The sequence below is a fragment of the Athene noctua genome, chromosome Z (assembly GCF_965140245.1).
Source record: "Athene noctua chromosome Z, bAthNoc1.hap1.1, whole genome shotgun sequence".
Taxonomy (NCBI): Eukaryota; Metazoa; Chordata; class Aves; order Strigiformes; family Strigidae; genus Athene; species Athene noctua.
Genome location: NC_134077.1, coordinates 83,121,766 through 83,142,435, shown reverse-complemented (window position 1 = coordinate 83,142,435; position 20,670 = coordinate 83,121,766). Strand labels below are relative to the sequence as shown.

Here is a 20,670-nt window from a genome sequence, read left to right as displayed (position 1 = left end):
ATCAAGGGTGTAATTACTGAGACGGGGAGTCTAAACAATCCTAGACTGATGGTGCAAGGCCTGCGCAAAACCAAGGGGAGGCGTATGGGACTGTTCGAAAAAGACATACCAGGTGCTGATAACGTTGCTAGGCAACTATCTCCCAGCCCAAAGAGAAGTTTCTTATAGTCCTTGAAGTTGTATGTTCCAGCAACAAATCATCCTAGATTCTAGCACAAACTGGCCTGGTGGTTTGGCCAGGGCCCAGGGAAACAACTGAGGCTGCGCAGAGCAACAGGGTGAAAAGTGCATCAGCGAGGAAGAGGAGATGCTTCATCTATGCGACCCCGCCCGTAAATCTGCGACCACCGAACAAGGCCAAAGGAGCTCAATACGCAGGCGCAAGGGGAGGAGACCTGATCACCATGAGAAGCGAGGGGAGGCGGGGGTAGACTGTGTATACGTACAGGCGTTCTATGAACATGCACTATTCTGTAACATATAGGCCGGACGGGAGCTGCAAACGGCGCGCATGCTTGTGGTGGAGCGATCCCCCATGCGCCCGGCGCTGAATAGACATACCCACTTTATAACTCCACAGTTATAGAGTGATTTCTCTGCAAAACAATTACATGAAAGCCTGACACTGGGATTTTTACAACATGAAGCATGATTAAAGATTATTGTTCTGGGCTATTATTAAGCGCTCATCTTATTGCAGTGGGTCTTGGAGGGGACTTGCTAGTTATTATTAACTGTAAGTGTGAACGGCATGGAGCTGCAACAGACCACTTATACTGTCGCGAATGCAACATAAATCTGAATCCTCCTTCAGTTTGCTTCCCCCCTAGGTTTTTCCTGACTCCTACATACAACTGCATGCGTCAGCATATGTTGTTCTGCTGTGCTCTGCATATAATCCTCCAGATTTTGGTTTCTGATATCCCTTTTGGGCCGTTTCAAATACTTTGAGGAGAAGCAAGGCTGCGGCAGATTCACGTTTTGCATGGGCCAAGCTATCTGTCCCGTCTGGAGGGTGGGTTTTTTTTGCCATGTGACCTCTACACCACAGTAGCGTCAGTGTGTGGTATCTAATTCAGCATTCAGGGTTTTGCACTTTCTCAGGCAAAGTCCCCAGGTCCTCTCAGACTGTACCTGTGCTGCTAAAGGAATGAGCTTGGATGCTGCTCACCCGTTCTTCCAAGCCAATCCCTGGTGTGCTGCTGGCCTGTGCGAGTGTCTGGATGGGGCGGGTGGTGGCACACAAGGGGCTGTTCTCACTGGTGGTCATTCACTGGCCCAGGGTTGGATCCCTTCATGGGTGCGTCTGGGGGCCACTGGGCCCCACGGGAGCTCGGGCAGGGCAGCCTGTGCCCCTTAGCCTCGGGGCCAGAAACCTGTCTGTGGCCCTGTTTTGTTGAGCCCTGTAGGTGTAGCCTTGAAGGCTGACCACAGTTGTGCCGTTTGACAGGCTGTGGCCCTGTGACAGAGGAGTTCCTTGTAACAGCAGAATTTTGTACGATTATCCTGGAATGCACCTGGGAATGTGCCTCCCTTTGCCTCTATGAGCAGGCGTGAAGTTTACTTGCTTGGAGCCATAAAACTCCTTTGTTTCTGTGTCCCCAGCTGAAGACAGTTTTTTCTCGGACACTTGCGTGTGCAAATTCTGGATGGTACAAAACTGTCATCTGCAGAGCCCAGCAGTCTCTTGCTCCTTATACATGTACTGTGGGCTTCTGCACTCACCCTTCTTAATCGCTTCGTTATTTGTGTTCCGAGTGAAACTGTCTGTAAGTTAGCATCCTGCTTTGGTGTAGGGAAATGGAGTTGAAGAAAGACTTCTGAAAATGTAGGCATTGCTAGTGCAAGATGAGAGGTAAATCAGGTGTTTGGCACTGCTTTGGTTTTCTACATTAGTGCTAGTGGGAGTTCTTTGATCCTGAAGGTGTGTGTCACCACAACAGACTAAAATCTTCTGATTTAATCTCATTTTATTGACTCTATTTGAAGTATGGTTTTAAAGTTGTCAAAAACTTCAGAAGAAAGTGCCTTGAAGGAACTGGAAATAAAGTTATAGTTGCATGGAAAATTTTTGATGGTAAAGGAAATACAGTTAGAGATCACCTAGCACCCACGGTCTTGTGAAACAAGTTTACATGATTCGTGTTGTTATAAAATAATGTTAGGACTTTTTAGTCCATTTTCACCTACCTCAGCATATGGTTTTGCACAGCGTAAAACAAGTTTAAAATATTGCTCTTTTTATATGTATTTTTTGACTGAACTGTTTTTGTATAACTGCAGGTTTGAGGGGGCAGGGTGACACAATGTGTAAATAGCTCTCTTTGGTATTTGTAAAGCCATCCTGACTCCGTGTTCTAACGGGCCGGTCCAACTGGTTCTGTTAAGTGTTGTTTACGGTTATCCGGGCCCAAAAAGAAGTTGTTTGTAAGACGCATGCGCGAAGTTCGGGGTCACCAAAAGGGCAGGCCGAGGAAGAGTGTTTACTTCATCCCACGACCACCAGAGAGGGGCAGAAAAGACCCCAGCAGTCAAAGAGGGCATGCGCGAGAAAGATCTCCATAAACCCACCCTTTTCCCGGCAATCCTATGAATATGTATTAAAGGTTATAACTATGTACGAGAAGAGAGAGGATAAATACTGAGGAGGGAAACCAGTCGGTGCGGGCCAGGTAGAGCAGGGGCTCCCGGTCTGTGCAGCGCTGGTTTTGCTTATCTTTATTTATTTATTTAATAAATTGGAAATTTTGTTTATGACTAAATTTGGATGCGATCATTTATAACGGTCTTAACTCCAGTCTGTCTAGAGAAAGTTTGTGTAGTGTGTATCAGGAGGTAACTCCTGTCCATGCAAAACCAATTTCCCTGATGATCCCTGCCCCTTCCTCGTCTGAGACCGTTTTGTGTGACATCTGCCAGTTGTGTCAGATTCGGTGGTAGTTTTATGATGTCTGCGTCCAGTTATTTGTAGACTTTCAGACTAAAGCAAAGTGTGTCATCCATGACTTAGCAATATGTTTGGTTTTTTTTTCCAGAAGCCTCAGAAGGGCACTGGAGGTTCACTGAAGTGCATTAGCATGCTTTTATTTCGGTAGGGCTGAACAGAAGCGGGAAGGTGGTGTTTTGTGCAGACTGGGGGTTCCTGAAGAAAAAGAAATTGATCTTACAGCTTCTTTCTTCTCTCTGATCCTGGCCCTTTTGGTTTTGGCAGATCCAAGCATATACAGCCTTCAAGCATTTGTCTTTGTGTTTCAGTGGCTGAGTGGCTGCCGCCTTCTCTTCCACCTGGAGGGTATGCATTCTGTCGCTCTGAGGAGTGTGTTGGATTCAGCAGCCGTGGTAGAAGGTGTTGGTGCCTGTAGCTCATCTCCCTTCTGCTGGAGGTTGTCATAACAGCGACAGCAGCCAGCAGCTGCTGGCTCCTCAGCTCCCGTGCGTGAAGCTGGCTGGCACAATCCAGCATGTTAGTGCTGTGAACTTGGGGGGCCGAAGAAAGGCTGCACAGTTGCTCTTGTTGCCCCTTTGGTCCTAGTGCTAATCTCCAGCAAAACGGAAGAGCTGGAGGCAATCAGTGTTGCTCCTCTGCCAGAGCCCGTGTGACAGCCCTGAGCTGCAGGGCTTGTGTTGGGTGAGGTTCAGGCTGCATTGAAACCGGCAGGAATTTCCCTCATCAGTTCAGTGGGGTCGGTGCTTTGAGCCTGATGTCTCTGGAGTGTTAGATGAGCATCTGTTGCCAAGGTCACAGACTGAGGGCCAACTTTCACTTCAGACCCTAAAAAATAGGCACTTATTAGGCTTCCGGTGAAGGTAAAGCAAGGTAATCTGCTCCGAGAACATTGAGTCTACCCGGCAAGCTCGGGAGCATTTGTGTACCAAACAAGTGAATTTTGTGGCATAGTAACGTAGTACGCATCGCTTGAGCTGTGTAGGGTTGTCCAAAAATGTTTCCTTTCATATTTGTGAGCACACATATGGATTGGGGGTGGGGGTGGGGGTGGGGGGGTGGGGAGCGTGAGGATTTGCCATGTTCTGACCGGAGACTTGTACTTAAGCCTACAGATGTATTATTTGTGTATGATTCTCTTGGCTGTAAGGAGCCAAGGGAAAACAATTCAGACATTATTGGTTTTATCAATTATTTACAAAGTGCTCTTTTAACAAAGAAAGCATAACTTCCAATTCTAGACAGCTGAGCTCCAAAGGAAGTGGAAAACACCGTCCAGAGGAGTTGGCAAGTGTTTGTGTTCCGAAAGGCTAAGTCCACGTTAAAAGCAGTTTCCTTTTGTTTTCAACAGAAATAAAGAGGGAAGGAGAAGCAATAGCTTCTATCTTGTTGTAGATTACACCTGTATGTCCACAGCTGTATTATGACATTAATTTGGAAAAATGTTATAATAGAAGGGTGCCATCAGTAGTCCATCTAAACCGTTCCCGTATGTGGATGACAGTCTTCACTGTGTATTGTGTAGGAGCATTCTGGGCATGTGTATATTTAAATGTGGGTCCTGGGGTGGAATGGTCGTTTTATTTACTCGAGTTTCTGGCTCCTGCACTTTTGGAAGTCTGATCAATGTGAGTGACAGCAGTCAGGCTCCGTGTGCAGCAGAGTTGAGTCAGCTGTTGTGATGCAGCAGTCTGGAGTCATCTTCCCCATTTCTTGTTAGAGCAGAGCAGGAAACGTCCTGCTGGATGTTAAGCTTGGCACTTTAAAACAAAAAGCCCCCAAGTGATTCCTCTAAATGCTCACATATACTTTTTTGCCTGCAGCGTATTGCTGACTCAAAAGTTGTCCTGTTCATCGAAAATGCTTCCCCCAAATCTTGTTGCCACAGAAATAACAGAAGCAGTGAGTTACCATCTCTCAGGGCTTGAAATAAACAGTTGTTTGTGGGGTTTTTGAAAGTATTAGTAATCAGTCATTCTGGCAGGACCACCAGTAGGATTATGTTGTACTCCTGCGATGTCCACCAGTCTCCCGACCTTGCTCGGTTCTGGTTTGGGCAAGGGTCTGAAGTGCTTAGCTTGACACATCTGCCCTCCAAATGTAGCAAGTACTGTACTGCAAACCAACAGAAACCCCCATCTTGGGATGGTCTGGAGAAGGACAAATACTGACTGAAGCAACACCAACCTCCTTTGCGTATGCCAGTAATGTTTAGATGGATAAAATGTTCTTGCACTCAAACTGTGGGGGCAGCATCCAAAAGGTTGGAGTAACTTTTTTGGCTGTCCAAATACATCTCCTGGCAGCCAAATCAGAGCTGCTTAGACTTGCCATGTGGAAACAGTCAGTAGCAATGTGGAAGAAACATGCATGTGAGTTTGTTTGTTTTCCTTCAGCAGCTTCTTTTGTTTCACCGAGCAGCAAATGATGCTGAAATGCATTGCTCTTGTTGTTGCCCGCAGGACTGTTTGCAGCCGGGGTATGAACAGAGTTTGCCAGGAAAGGACAGGTTAGTGCTGCTGGGTGAGCACAGCACACAGGGTGCTGCCAGCCTCTGCTAGAGAGGTGTCCTAGAAGAAAGGAACCAAGTGTATGATTCTTATTTTTGTGGTAAAATCCCTCATTTTCTTTGCATGGTGGAAACCTCTTGATGGGGATTTCTTAATATCACCTCGCTAGAACCTTGTAGATAAATAACAGCATCTGCCATTAGATGCAATGCATAATTTCAACAAAAGAAGATGTCCCTTATCCTCTGGAGTTCCCGAACGAGCACCTCTCCCCTCTTTCCTCGACTTTGCACCCAAGCTGTGGCCTTTTCTTTCTTTTATCTCCACGTAGCGGCCCCTTTGCTCGGCTCAGGACCAGAGTCAGACTCGGTCTCCAGGTATGTGGTGCCCACACCAGTGAGTGTGCCTACAAACAGCTCTCAGATCACAGGAGGGGGATGTGGCAGAGAGAAGTTCCTGGTTTCTGGACCCAGGTGGCTTTGGAAGTCCTTTCAGAAACAGGGAGGTGAGCCTGTGCTTATCCTGCACTGTGGCAATGGGCTTCACGGATGGAGAGCAGCAGGGCGTTAGCCAGCTGTGTTACAAGGTGCCCCATTTCTCACTGCTGTGGCAGCTCACCAGAGTGTGTCAGGAATGCAGAGTTAAGATTTCTAACCCCAAATCCTGCTATATACACTCGAGCCCTTTTTAAACCTGGAAACCGTATTCTGTCAAGAGACTTGAGAATCAGAATCTCCTTTTCCTTTTTCAACAGGAACTGAAAGCTGTAGACCGCACGGTTATAAATGAGTGCAGAAAAGAGAGTATGGGTGACTCCCCATAGAATGGGTCTGCTTCAGTTTAGGGCAGCTGGTTGAAGCAGAGGCACTGGGGGGTGTGAATGGCTCAAATCCCTCCACAGCATCCTGATGCCAGGAGCGGCTTGCAGGAGGGAGCTTGCCTGACCAGGGGGTTCTGCCCATGGATGTGTCTGTACCTGCCCTGAGGTAGGGAACTTGCCCAAGCAGATGCGCTCTGGCTGCTGTGTAAGTGTTTGAGCACTCCTCCTGTGGCTTTTGTTTCCCTGGTGATTTCTTGCTCCATCTGGGAGGAGAGGCAGTCTTCTGTTACAGCCACGTCAGAGGATGATCTGCAGACATGGTGAGCACCGAAGGCTCCTGATCAGTTGGGTCAAGTTTTGACTTGAGCTGAGTCACGAATAGCCCAGCTATTTATACTGGGGATATTGCAAACAGGTATGCATCCTTATAGATATATACTCCAGAAAGCATTCTGAGATTGACGCCAGGGTTAGCCGCAGAGCAGCAAACTCAGAATGCCTATGAATGAGTAATTATGCAGAGGCTCCCCTATTTTCTACATTTTTGTATTGCATTGACTGTGTAAAAGGCTGGAGAGCCATTAGCAGGGTCTTCTGAGATGACTTTTCCTTCCTTTAGTGTCTGGCAGAAGGACAGGGTGTTGCAGGGCGTTACATGCTCTGGTCATGCAGTTCTCCTACAGCATTGAATCTTCAAGGTCATTGCTAAATCTTGGCAGTATCCTTTATTCGAGGCTCACTTTTCCCCTCCAAGCTTGCATGCTTTCCTGTTGTTGCTGCTGTTGCTATTAGTTTATATACATGATTCTAAGAGTAGTCATTCAGAATGTTACCTGGGCTGCCTTTCTCGGCAGACGTCAACTTAGTAACACAGTTTCTTGAGAACTTAAAACCTTAAATACTGAATTCTGTGCTGCATATCACTAATCCAAAAGATCGGAAAGAGGATTAGGCAGGCTGAAAAATAAACCTCTGGGCATTTATGTCAAGCAGCTATGTGTACAGAAGCTTGATGTGTATGTTAACTGTGAAATACCACAAGAAAAGCTGACAGTGAGTGAGCCTGTCATTCATTCTGTCTTCTCTTGGCACGTGGAAATAAACATAAATTGTAGAAGATGCTTGCTGTATGAGACCGGCATACTATTTTTTATTTTTTTTTTTGGAGGATTGAGTGTGGAAGGACAGGCCACAGCTCAGACATGACCTGAGGAAAAAAAATTGGTTTAGGGAGCACAAAACACCGAAGGAGTTTCTTCAGTCAACCACTTTCTTCCTCTTGTTGCCTGGGATTTTAACAGCTTGCCTGCCCACAGCCTGCAGGCAGACAGAGCCCGAGATGGCCAAAACCTCAAGATGCTCCATAGAGTGAGACAGATGGGGCACAGATGGAATGAAGTTTTCTTTCCCACGTGCATTAACTATTCTGAAAAGTATACAGTTGCCTCCTCCTTGCTACTGTCTTTTCACACTGTCTGATAGTGAGTCACTTGGCCATGACAAGACAGCTACAGCTGTGCTTTTTGGAGCAGTCAAGAAGCTGTGGTTCTGGAACGGAAGATGCCGTCCATTTTGTACGGCCTTCTTGGGTGAAGCACTAGGACATGTCTCAAGTAGAAAAGTGACTGAAATTATCCCCTAAGTTCGATCACAGGATTTTCTCAAGCGTGGGGTGAGAACCCTTGAGCTCGACCACAGTCAGATGTTTTCCTGTCTCGCTCTTCAGGAAGCAACACTAACGACATCGTGGGCGAAGCTGTGAAGTGCATAGCTGGCAGGATAGAAGGAAGTGTCCACACACCTCTCCAGCACTCGTGAGGCTGTATTTGTATCAACACTTCCAGGTTCAGGCACCTCAGTACCAGAAAGCTATTGACAAATGGGAGTGACCTCAGAGACCGGAATAATAGGGAAAGGAGGGGAAGAGACGTGGGAAGAGGCTCCGAGAGCTGGGTTTGTCTCAGCCATTTCCGCTTTGGCTTTTTCCCCCTTCCTGGCTTGCCCTGGATTTGGTGATGGTCCTCCTTCGAGAGGCTCCTGGCGCCCCAGGTGGCCGTGGGCCGCATGCTGGCCATTGGCCGAGTGGTGGCCATGGGTGCAGGGCCACGGGGCAGCTGCTTTTTGTCCTGCCGGTGTGGCGGTCTGCAGCGTCAGCGCCTCTGGTGCTGGCCGGGAGAGTGGGAGATGCATCTTGCAGGTGCTTGGGGTGGGGTGGGCGGAGGTGTGCGAGGCTTTTGTGCGCAGCCAGGGTGGTGGGGAGGGCTTCCTTTGTCCCCTGGGAAAAGCTGGGGACAGTCCCCGGGGCTGGGCCGGCCGGAGCGTGTGGCGTTCATGAGTGCATTCATCTCTTTGCCTGGTAGGTGACTGACAATGGCTGCAGTCCTTCATGATTTCCCGTTTGATTCTGACCTTGTCTGATGGGTGGGAGTTGTTTCCTCAGTATCTCTCGTATACTCTGCTTCTCTGACTGGCTGGGCACGCTTCTTGTCATCATGAGTGTTGCCAGAAGATAGCTGATGATCTTTTTGAGTGTGACTGCATTGTGGGTGCCCAAAGTTACCTTAAAAGCTGTTGGTAAAAAAGCTGCTCCTTGTAATTTATGAAGGGCCATGGTATGTCCGCTCCCTCCCTGAAGGTCCATCCAGGAGGTCCATGGGAGGACAGAGCGTGCATTTGGGCTGACGGCCAAAAAGAAAGGGCAGGCGAGGCTTTCCCCAGAAAGCAGGAGTAGGGATTGTTAGAAGCATGGTCTTCCCTCCAGTGCCTATAGTTTGACTAACCTTTTAGAGGTCCCCATCAAAAAGCTCGAGATATGTGGAGGCATGTTTCATGGGGAATGTATCAATGAAACATTGAGCTTTCAGATCTTTGAAAAATAAATTGAGAGCTTATAAATTATGCAGAATGAATTAGAGGATACTGGAAATGTCAGGAAGCCATGCTGCTTGCGTTAGGTTTTGGTTATAGGTTGCTCAAGTTTTCCCAATCAGCAGCTAACCTTTAAAAGGGTTTCATTTCCTACACGTAAATTTTGGATTGCTTTTATGCAGTTCAGATATGGAAACTACTTACAACATCTAGGAGAAAAAGTGTTGAAAGATTTGGATTTTCTTGGATTTTCAAAAATAAATACTTGTTTCCAGCCTGTCCCATGTACTCCTGAATTTGGGATTTCTGTCTCAACACAGTCGAGGTGGGACTGCTGTAAATTTGCACTGTGGTAAAGCCATGACGGCCAAATTGCAAGTGCGAGTTGAGGCACTATCAGATTTTTGGAATCCACACCCTGAACTCAGCCTGTGGGGCTGCCTTGAAGATAAAAGTCAGAAAAGTTTGAGAAAAGGTTTTGGTTTGAACTTGATTTGATTTGATGAATTTTGATTTTTTTTTTTAATTTGGTTTGATTTTATGACACCTACTCAGCCTGAGAGACTTGAAGCCACACAGCTTAGGGGTATCTCATACTCTGCTTGTGCTCAAACACTTGACCACACACACAGGTTGCCAGGAGAGAGCTCCGGCCCTGATGTTTCTCTTCCCAAGTCCAACTGCTTGGGTGGGGCTGTGAAGATCTCTCATGGGGAAGTTGCATCAAGGTGATGGATTGAGACGCAGAGATTAGGGTGCTTGACACCTAGCCTAGTGAAGGCCAGACAGGATTTGAACTTTAAACAACTGGTTCTCGTTTTCTCTTAGCAACTTAAATTGGCACATAATCTGGATAGAGTCGGAACGATCTTCCTAAAATATTCTTCCTTTTGGCAGGGTGCTGTCTTCTGAATCATTTTTTCTTCTTCACATCTTCAGAAACATGTTCTGGGAGGGATGACTTGTAACCAAAATTCTCCACTGCTAGTATTAATAACAAAAAGTCCGACATGTAGCCTCTCCAACTCCCACCCGCTTCTGACAGGATCCGGCCCTAACATGACTTAGAGGCAGATGTTTGAGGAGGTCTCAAGTTGCTTAATATAATTTGTTCACACATGCCAGCTTCTTTGGGGATCCCAGAGCCTGCCGGGGTGCGGGTGAAGCCTCCTAAGTCCACAGGCAAGAAGCTGCACCAAGCGCCCGAGAAGGTAGAAGAGCGTAAGGAGAAGGGTGAAGGCAAAATGCAGGACACTGTGAGTGTGAGCACGGAGGAGAAAGACCTCAGAAAAGAAGAAACTGCCGAGCCGAGTACATCCCCCTGCTTGGATTCGGGCGAAGGTATTAATACGCTGCTTTTCCTAACTCCTGTATGGGTAACCGTGGTGCACAGAGACCTGTAAAATGAGGGACTGGAAATGCAAATGGTCCATTTTTTCACTTGGTATCTACTAAGTGCTTGCCATTATCCCTACTTTACGGTCATGAAGAATCCATATTGGTTTTCCGCTGTTGTATTACCCTATAAATGTTAGTTTGAAGAGAAGAACAACAAAAAGCAGAAGCTGTTCTGCTGGAAGCTTATCTAGAATTAGGGTAATTTCGAAGAATTCTCCCTCTGTAGTACAAAAATGGTTAGAAAGAAATCTGAAATGCATCGCTGTAGGGCAGAAACTGGTTAAAAGAAGAGCTAGGGACTAGAAAAACACAAGGAATGGATTTTTTTTTCTTTTTTCTTAATTTTCAGTAGACTGACAGTTCACTGAAACTTAGTCTGCTGCTTTCATGAGCCAGTTTTAAAGTGCGAGCTGCAGATGAAAACATGTCACACATTTATGGCATGCTAGCTTACTGAAGCACATAGATCAGACTTAAATGTATTTCACCGTGTATCACAATGCAAGGTTCATCAGCCTCAGCGTTTTCATGGAGAGCCTAAAACATGCATAAACTGGCATGTGGTTTGCTGGGGTTTTGGTTTGAACTGTGCATCATGCAGGGTCTAGATGTGAGGCGCCAGGGTCAGAACTTGTTCTTTTGGTCCATCTTCAGACCATTAGTACAGGTAAATGGAAGAGGCCAAGTTCTGGCTGTCAGGCAGGTGGCTGAGGATCAAACCTTGCATTCCTCGAAACACTCTCAATTCCACATGTGAAGCTGGGTGTACACAGCAATCCAGAGTCTTAGTGCCCGAACGCGATGCAGAGAGGAAGGACTCAGATCCGTGAAGCACTAGGAAGCCTTTCGGGACAAGAGGAGCCTGAGCAAGAAGGGAGGGCTTCACTTTAATCATGAGGAGCGGAGGCTTCTGGCCCTGAGAATTCAAAGGCTCCTGGAGGAATATTTAAAGTAAAGGTGGGGGAAAGCCAGCAGGCACACAAGAGCACCCAGCTCAGACTGCCATGATCGAAAAAGCGGGTACAGCTGGGGTTCAGTGCACCTCAGGAAATACCAGGAGGGAAATAAGAAGAACAACTGCAATGCATAAGGAAAAGAGGGGCAAAATTACAGGCGCTGGCACGCCTATGCATGAAGCCTGAGGAAGAAGTTTGGGGGCTGAAATGGTTGCCTGCAAGGAACACCTTGATACAGTGGGCACCTCAGAGAGCTGGGATGTGGAGGATCGATGGGATTCATTGTGCCTGTTTGCCAGTCCCGTAGCAAGGATGTGATAAGGTGTTCAGGGGGCAGAAAGGCGTGAAGGACTCTGAAAGCAGCAACAACATCAAAGCATTACCGAAAAGACAAGCATCAGAGGACATGTGGGTGGAAATGACGAGCCGACAGTAACAAAGTCTGTGTCAGGTTGCACCATTGACCTCCTTGATCAGGAAGGAGAGAGAGAGTGATCGAGAACTGGGAAGGAGGATTCGCCAAGCTGCAAACTGTGGACAGGTAGTAATAGGGGGATTCCTACCACTGGGTCAAGGACTTCTGAAGAAGGAAGTGCAGAGAGAACATCTCTGGGCGCAGTAAGTGAGGGCTGCCTAAGCCAACTGGTCCGAGAGCCCCCAGGAGAAGAGGCCGTACGGGATTTGGTCTGGAGTGGTGCATTACTTGCATGTAAATGCAAGAGGCTTTATCACAGTTACAGGGTCTTGTCTCTAACAAGTGTACACTTGGGTTCAATGGCATAGCAGGGAGCACCGGCCAAAACCCACCACATTCAGCTATTCTGGCATTCCGCTTCAAGAAAGGGGAGAGAAAAGGCGGAGATCAGACTGGGTGCTGTTGAAAGGCATTTAAAGAAGAATGCGATCAGCGCTGCCCTGTCTCTAGATCAACGGCCCTTGTCCTCATGGGTGATTCTAACTTCCCAGACATCAACTGAGAATGTCGCACAGCGGACTCCAACAGGTCTGCGAAGGTACATTCTCTAATGCCACAGGCCCCCTATGGGCTGCTGAAGATCCCCTCCAAGACTGAGGACGCCTGGGATTTTTTGTAGTCACCTGTACAGTCTTGAAGAGCCCCTGTGACGCTGAGCTGGCCAACAAGGAGTGGCTCTGGACTTGCTCTGTAAGAGGATAGCGAGGCCCATTTATACATGCTGCTTTGAGGTCCTGGGAGCTTAATCAGAACTCTCATCTTGTTATGGCTGCACAGACATTTACATAGTACTCTCTGGCTAAGAATGAGAAGGCACACTTAGGTGTGCTTTAAGGATACTGAAACATAAGAAGAAATACACTTACCTTGTGTCTGGCAGCATGATTGTTTCCCAGTTTTCTACGGTACTGCTGGAGTCTGTTCCAGACACCATAGGGCAAATAATGGATTTTACAGTTCAGTTTTTGAACCAAAAATGGGTTTAAAAATTAACGATTGGAAAGAAACATGGTAACTGTGGTATCTGATCTCAGACTGAGATTTTTTTCCCAAAAATGTCTCCTTTCTCCTTTAAAAATCATGCCTAAGGAACATAATTCATTTCAAAAGCCTATAACTTTCATTTCTAAATATTCTTGCCATCCATACTTTTTTTCTTTCCTACCTTGTGCTATAACTTTGAATAGCAATTTTCACCACTTTGAAACTGCAGTTTTAGTGTTTTTCCTGATGGTGAATATTTATCAGTTCTAAATTGAAGAAAAGATCGTTCCGCAAGTGGAATATACTTCAAGTAAATGTATTCTTTCTCGTTGGTCTTTTGGTATTACATGCAACAGGGGAAACATATAGACAGTCTTTGATGTTTTATTTTTGAGAAACTGTTAGAAATTATTCATATTGTCTTTGCATCCGCAATTTGATAAGTGCTGTTTGCTAAAAGAGAAGGATTTTTAGTACATTTCAGTAGCTAGGTGAAAGCAGAATCTTGTAAGGTTCTGCGGGAGTTGTTTTAATTTAAAAAGTAGTGTTTAAAAAACAGAGAAAGGTTCGGGGCTACATCTAGTAACTAGGGTGTGGGGGTTTTCACATTGAACCTAGAAGCCAGGGAATACCCTCTGAAATACTGGACCACCTTTTCCTTTTCACTGTTGCCAGTTAGGAATTTGGGTTTTGTTTGGCTGTGTGCTTTATTTTTTTTCTCCCCTGAATCACTTTGTTAAGTCATGAACTTAACAATCTTCTTTTGTCCTTCTGTCTGATTGTTGAACAGCTTTTAGAACAATGCACCAATATGATGCTTAGGTCAAGAAAGATGTTCTTTGTCTGTCTTCAAGATGAAGCCATCCCTAATCAGAAGAACAAGTCGAAAGCTGCTTTTGAGCAATGACATCCCAGAGCCATTAGACCTTGAAGAGGGTGCACTGCTGATTTGGCAAGCAAACTCAAGGTCCATGTATCCTTCGCTGAACTACCCTCATAATAATAAAAATCAGGCCTACAGGTCAAGAAGACTGTTGCCTTGCCCTGCGCATCCGTAGTAGGAGAAGTGTTGTGTCAGCAGTATTATAATTGTATGGAAATTACTAAGCAATCATCGCACAGAGGATGTACATGTAAAAATCACTAACTCTGCAAGTTTTGTGGATAAATATAGTGTGAAAAGTCCTGTTGGCGTGCTTGATATGTGAGAAACCACCGAGCATCAAGGCTTGCTCAACCCTAAAATAAGCGAGGAATGTTCCTCCCGAGTGTATGATTATTGACCTATTGCACATTGGGTGATGAATCTGCTTTTCAGACAACACTGGGAGGAGATCTGTTAACAGCCCCATTCTGCATACGTGTGTCTCTGTCCGTGCTCACGCTTCCTGTGGAAGTAGCTGGGCTCCTCTGAATGCCAAGGCACGGCCAGAGGAGGCAGGAGTCTGAGGTCCTGAGCATGTTCCCAACGCTGTCTTCTGGGAGAGAAACAACCGGGCATCTACCGAGGAGCCCACTGCCCTGATTCCTCCTGCCATGGAACACGCCAGCTGCTGAAACCAGCAGCAGAAAGGTCAGCTCTCTGCACCCTCCTGTGGAAGTTCTGCCCGATGACAGCGTCACAAATCCACAGGCCATGTGTGCGGGGAAAAGGGCTGTGACACTCGCTCCTCCAGCAGCTAGCAGGCCAGATGCGAGCGCTGCAGCACTGCTGCTGTCAGCAGCTGTTGGGCACGAGCAGCATGAGAAACGGGGGAGCTCGGTGGTTATCCAGCCTGTTCCTTGGCAGGTCACTGCCTTCCACAGCAGGCTTCTTCGCTGCCTCCAGAGACGGCCGAAACCGAGCCCTGCGCAGGCATACGCGAACGCCCCGGCACAGGCACAGACACCTCCCGCAGGACAAACATCTCCCCACCTTGGAGAGGTTCCTGCTGTGTCACCCTCCGTGGGGTGCAGAGACAAGTGCTGGAGGGGGCAAGGTTACAGCTGGCCCGGCCCTTGGATTGCCCAGTCGGGTTCCCATCGGACCTGGGGCAAAAGCAGCTTCCCCTCCTGCCCGCTCTGCCCTCGGCATCTGCTGTGTGGCGGGTGGGCGGCTGCAGCAGGATTTTCTGCGGGAGGAGGCACCGCAGACACGGGCCTGGGGCTCCGGGGGCCCATGGCCGTGCCCCCCAGCAGGCGGGGGCCACCCCGGTGGGGCACGGGGGAGAGGGAAGGGCACTGGGAGAAGGGGGAGAAAGCAGCACCCAGAGACGGTGTCAGAGAAAGAGCAATTTATTGATTGATTGACTGAATAAAGAGTTGCTGCAGCCGTGCTAGTGCTGCCGGTGGGGCGGCCTCTTGCAGGGCTGGGGAGAGTCCTGGGGGCCGGGGGCCCTCCTCTTCGGGGGGTGCCGGGACCCCCCAGCGGAGCCGTCCCTGCCGCAGCTGTGAGTGGAGGGGCTGCGGCTGCAGCCCTGGGCAGAGGGACCTGCCCCCGCCGCCTGCCCCGGCTCCTCCCGGGGCTGCTCCTGCTCTGCCGGGACAGGAGCTGAGGGGGGGCGGCCGGGATCCCCGCAGAGGGCGGCCTCCCAGGTGCTGGCTTCCTCCTCCCCGTCGGGGCTTTCAGGGCTGGTGGAGGAGAGTGGGTGTGGGGTGGGAGTCCCCCACCGGGAGCTGGTGGGGCTGGTAGAGCTGGATCTGGTGGGGCTGGAGCCAGGCGCAGAGCTGTTGTTGTCCTCCTGCACAGCATCAGGAATCAGCAGCCTCCAGGCCTGCTGGCTGCACTGGTCCTCAATCGTATTGATGATGCCATAGACCAGAGGTTCTGCATCTTCCAAAAGGTCAGGCTGCAGCACCTGCACCAAGGCCTCTGCAGCTGGGCCGCTGACGCACAGGGTGTGCAGGATGCTGACCTCTGCACAGTATGCCTGCCACCAGTTAGACCCACATATTGACCGCGGTTCCTGACGCCGCCAGAGCAGCAAGGGACTGAGGAGATGACCTTCTGCTTGGAAAAGCTCTGCCCAGACTTCGGGCAGGATTCCACCCACTGACTGTGCCCCTGGCCCTGTAGTCCCCTGCTCATCTGGGGACAGTGTCCACTGTGGAGATGACGGGGGGTGCACCACAGGCTCACGGGGGCTGTTTTCGGCCGGCCTGCGGGGAGCTGTGCCTGCCCGGCTGCTGGTGTCTGGCAACTCTTCTGGGTGAACGATGAAACACCCTATACAGTAATTCGCTCCCTGTACAGGCAGATGGACAATCTTTATTGGTTCTCTGCAGAGCGGGCACTCTCCCTTCAGATCTAACCATCGCATGATGCAGCCCAGGCAGAACTGGTGGTGACATGGCATCGTGTAAGCAACATCACATGGGGCGTCGCGGCAGATGGGGCAGATCTGCTCTGTCTCCGTTTCCATGTTCACACGCTGCAGCAGGTTGGGGAGAGCTGAGGATGAGGAGCTGCTCCCAGTCGCTGATGCTGCAGCTGCCAAAGGGCGTCACGTGCTGCAAAAGTGAGAGAGACCCTGGTCACTTGCTGTCCTCGGGAGGAAGAAATGCTCAGGCCCCCGGCGAAGGACACTTTCTGGCTCCCTGAGCCCCTTCACCCGCCCCACAGCCGCCCCGGAGGGACGCTTCCCCTCACAGCTCACCTCCTCTGCCACAAGTGTGCGCGGTGGTGCCCGGCTGCCTGAGCTAAGCAGGGCTGGGGAAACCCAGGGAAAGGCTCTGGGACAGGCACCGAGAGCTGCTGACGGCACCACCCAAAGCACCACCCAGCACCGGGAGCAGCCTCGCTCGACCCTCCAGACCTCGCAGGCACGCTCGGCAGGAGGCACGAGCCAGACTGGGCCGGGCTGTGCTGGCACCCGCCTGTGAGCAGTGAGGGACGTGATGTCACAGTCCATCGCTCACTGACATCACAGTCCACCGTGCTCCTGAGGCAAAACTCCTGCTGCCTTGGAGAATGAGCCCAGAGGTACACTCTGGTTGTTGGGTGGCAGGGGATTAAGTCCAAACGTTGTCTCAGCTCTTTCCCTGCACTGAGCCCCTGCGGTGCCAGGGTCGGCACCTAAACTGTCACCTGGCCTCTCCCTGTGCCCGGATTGTTGTTGTTCTGAAGGGCGAGACCTTAAGCGTCCCGAGAAGGCTTCTGGTTCAAGACACTGATGCTGCATTCGGAAGAGCCAAGTACACAGACACACACACAGACTTACACAATTAATGTGAACGGCAAAACAGATGGACTTAGAGCGATGCCTTTACCAGAGCCCATGTACTTGTCAAACCACTTACATAAACATGAGCACAGGCCAGTCCTTTTCTGCCTTTCCAGATGATCAGGGTTAGATTTGTACTAGAGAAGCATAAACTCCCCTTCACTCCCTAGATTCACAAGCACAGCATGTGCCGAGATGCCTCAAATAACAGCATGGAAATTAAGTCCGTGTAATATCTGTGCCTGGATGTCAAGCTCCTCACCCAGTCATTCTGGCCACAACAACCCCCAGCAGCGCTACAGGCTTGGGGAGGAGTGGCTGGAGAGCTGCCAGTCAGAGAGGGACCTGGGGGTGTTGATTGACAGCCGGCTGAACAGGAGCCAGCAGTGTGCCCAGGGGGCCAAGAAGGCCAATGGCATCCTGGCTTGTGTCAGCACTAGCGTGGCCAGCAGGGACAGGGAAGGGATCTGACCCCTGGGCTTGGCACTGGTGAGGCCGCACCTCGATGACTGGGTTCAGTTTTGGGCCCCTCACTCCTAAAAGGACACTGAATGACTCGAGCGTGTCCAGAGAAGGGCAACGGAGCTGGTGCAGGGTCTGGAGCACAGGTCTGCTGGGGAGCGGCTGGGGGAACTGGGGGGGTTCAGTCTGGAGGAGGTTGAGGGGAGACCTCATCGCCCTCTACAGCTGCCTGAAAGGAGGGTGCAGAGAGGGGGGATGAGTCTCTTTAACCAAGTAACAAGCGATAGGACAAGAGGGAATGGCCTCACGTTGCACCAGGGAACGTTTAGACTAGATGTCAGGAAGCGTTTCTTTCCAGAAGGGGTTGCTGGGCGTTGGCACGGGCTGACCAGGGAGGCGGTGGAGTCCCCATCCCTGGAGGGGCTTAAGAGTCGGGTCGACATAGCGCTGAGGGATCTGGTGGAGTTGGGAACGGTCAGTTGAGGTTAAAGGTTGGACTGGATGATCTTCAAGGTCTTTTCCAACCTAGACGATTCTGTGATCGGTGCAAGACTTCTTTGGGTCTTTCCACATCCGTGTCTCCTGTGTCACAACAGAGTCCAGTTTCAAGTTGCGCTCACACACACACAAACACAGACACACACATAAACACACACACACACACACACAGAGGGATCCCAGCAGTAGCTGGCATAAGACACTTTGCGCTTCCAACTCCTGTCCCCAAGACCTCTCGCCCCCTTCTCCCACCGCACCCTCCCCCTCCCCTCTGACCAGCCCTTCTGACTCTTTCCCTTTGTGCCCGACTTGTCTGCCTGCAGCCTCCTTTTTGCAGGTGGCAGGCATGGAATCCTTGCCTTGCACAGGAGACTGAATTGGACTGAGGCATGGTTAACTGTGAAAGCCGGCAACTTTATTTCAAGAACCTGAAGGCTCAGCTCCAGCGTTTGTGGGCGTGGGCAGGAGCGAGCAGGCCTTTGGCACTGAGGCTGCCTTTGGCTCAGCAGGCAGTGCCCCAGCAGGAGATGGCGGTGGTGCGCTGCAGCTTGAACTGGGTAACTGGGTCCTGCTCATGCTGCTGCTGGAGCCTTTTGCCCCCTTAGGACCTGCAGGAGCTCCTGCAGCAGATTAAAGAATTCCAGCAGCTTCTGGCGTGCAAAAGGACAGGGCGTAAAGCTGCCCGCTTGCGTCGGTTTTGGCCTTGGCCTCTGAAAGGGGGTCGAGGTGACGACTGGCCGTGGCGTTGGAGCAGCCGTTGCTGCTGGGCGCAGTCCCATCTGTACCAAGATCCAATCGTAAAAGTGCTGAGTGGAGGTGTAGACTCCAGGCTGTTTTGCTCTTGCACAGCCTCTCCCCCAGCTGGTCACTCCAACAAGCCAGAAGTAGTCAGCGTTGTTATCTTTGCACACAAGAGGCCCACCGCTGTCACCCTGCAGCGGAGGAGAGAGGGAGGATTAAGGTGACCGCTGGCAGCACTAGGCCTGGCCCCTTCTCTCTCACGGCACCTGCCAGGGCTGTATCCGCTGCACAGAGAGGCTCTGCTCAGGTGCTGGGGCCCCTTGTCAGGGAGAGGGTAGTACGCCTGTGGGGTAGGGCTCTCTCTCCTCTCTGCACAGTGATGCTGGATGTGTGCAAGAGGGATGTTTCGGGATTGGGATCGGGACCTGCGGGCTGCCAGGAGCGCGCGATGGGCTTTCTGGGCAGAGTCCCGGGCCTCCGGGACAAGTGGGGCCCGGGGCAAGGACCTGCAGCTGGGGAAGGGGAGGTGAGCCGCGCCAGCGGTGGGGACTCAGCGGTGGGAGGGTGGCTTGCCAGGCCAAGCCTGCGCCGGGGTGTGTTTGGGCGGCTGTGCCGGGGCTGCCTGCGCCGCCGGGCGCCGCCTTGTCGCAGGCTCCTACCTGGCAGGTGTCGATGCCGCCCTGCGGATAGCCGGCGCACAGGTTGTGGGGGTGGACGGCTCCTCCGTACCAGCGGCTGCTGTTGCAGAGCTTGACATTGATGAGGCGGACCTTGGCCTCCTGCAGGACATCAGTTGATCCTCCAGCTGTGAGCACAGAAAGGAATTAACGCCCAGCAGCTCATTGCCAGGTCTCCTGCCCTGTCTGAGTGAATCCCTTCCCCGGGGCTTGGCTTTGCCTTGTGAGAGACACTGTAGGGGCGTTTCCCTTCTGTCTCGCCTTGGGCCCCGGGCCAGGCCCCTCTCTATGGGCACACGTCCCCGCAGCCAGACTCTGGCTCTCGCCTCTGCTGTCAGGAAGCCCAACCCATCTCCCCAGAGTGCCCAGCTTGCACTCAGAACACAAGCAGCCTTTGGGAACTCACATCTTGCGGTCGTGGACCCCCAACCGCTGACGTAGCAGGTTGTCAGCTGTGACACTCGCAGCGAGGCGTCGGGCACACAGGCAAGCTGTACAGAGTCGCTGCACTGGACAGGCCGGTCCAATTCCAGCAGCGCAATGTCGTTGCTCTCCGAGATGCTGCTGTAGTGTTCGTGAACCAGCAGCCGCTTAATATTGCGCACTTGGGCCTCCGGGCCCAGCTGAGTCAGCTGGGTGGCCCCGATCACTACGCGCCACATGGTGATGTGCCTGGAAGGCAGATGGGGAGAGGGCTCAGAGGGACTCCAGCCACACGCTGCAGCAGCCCAGCAGTTCCCAAGCAGGAGGGGAAGCAGAAGCTGGGATCGGGCGCCCCCGACAGACCCCCGCTGAATGCTCTGCTTGTGGGATGAGGGTGTGCAGGCCCCGTGGAAGCAGCAGTGCCCGGCTCTGAGCACAGCCTGCTAATGGCTAGCAGGAAAAAAACCCCGTGTGGCACCACAGCCTCTTCGGGAAGTTCACTGCCACCCTGCTCTCCGCAGCCCTTCGCCACCGGGTCCTTCCCCACAAACGTACGGCAGAGAACGTAACTACTACAGGCAGTATGTGCGTTTGGGTGTCGCAGAGCCGATCTGGTTACAGCCGCGGCAGGCGAGCAGGGCTGTGCCAGCCCAATAAACCAAGCAGCCCCAAGTAGTGTCAGCCCTCCCGCACAAAGCGCCGTGCAGCACAG

At 50.9% G+C, this 20,670-nt stretch overlaps 1 protein-coding gene across 1 annotated transcript; it reads right to left on the bottom strand.

The window, feature by feature from the left end:
* Positions 1-18,689: 18,689 nt before the first annotated feature.
* On the bottom strand, positions 18,690-20,197 carry LOC141973824 (acrosin-like). The gene is made up of 3 exons (XM_074932737.1): positions 19,942-20,197; positions 19,518-19,663; positions 18,690-19,049 (listed from the first exon to the last, which is right to left on the bottom strand). Exons 1-3 carry the CDS (start codon positions 20,195-20,197, stop codon positions 18,690-18,692), a joined length of 762 nt encoding a protein of 253 aa, XP_074788838.1.
* Between the last annotated feature and the right edge of the window lie 473 nt (positions 20,198-20,670).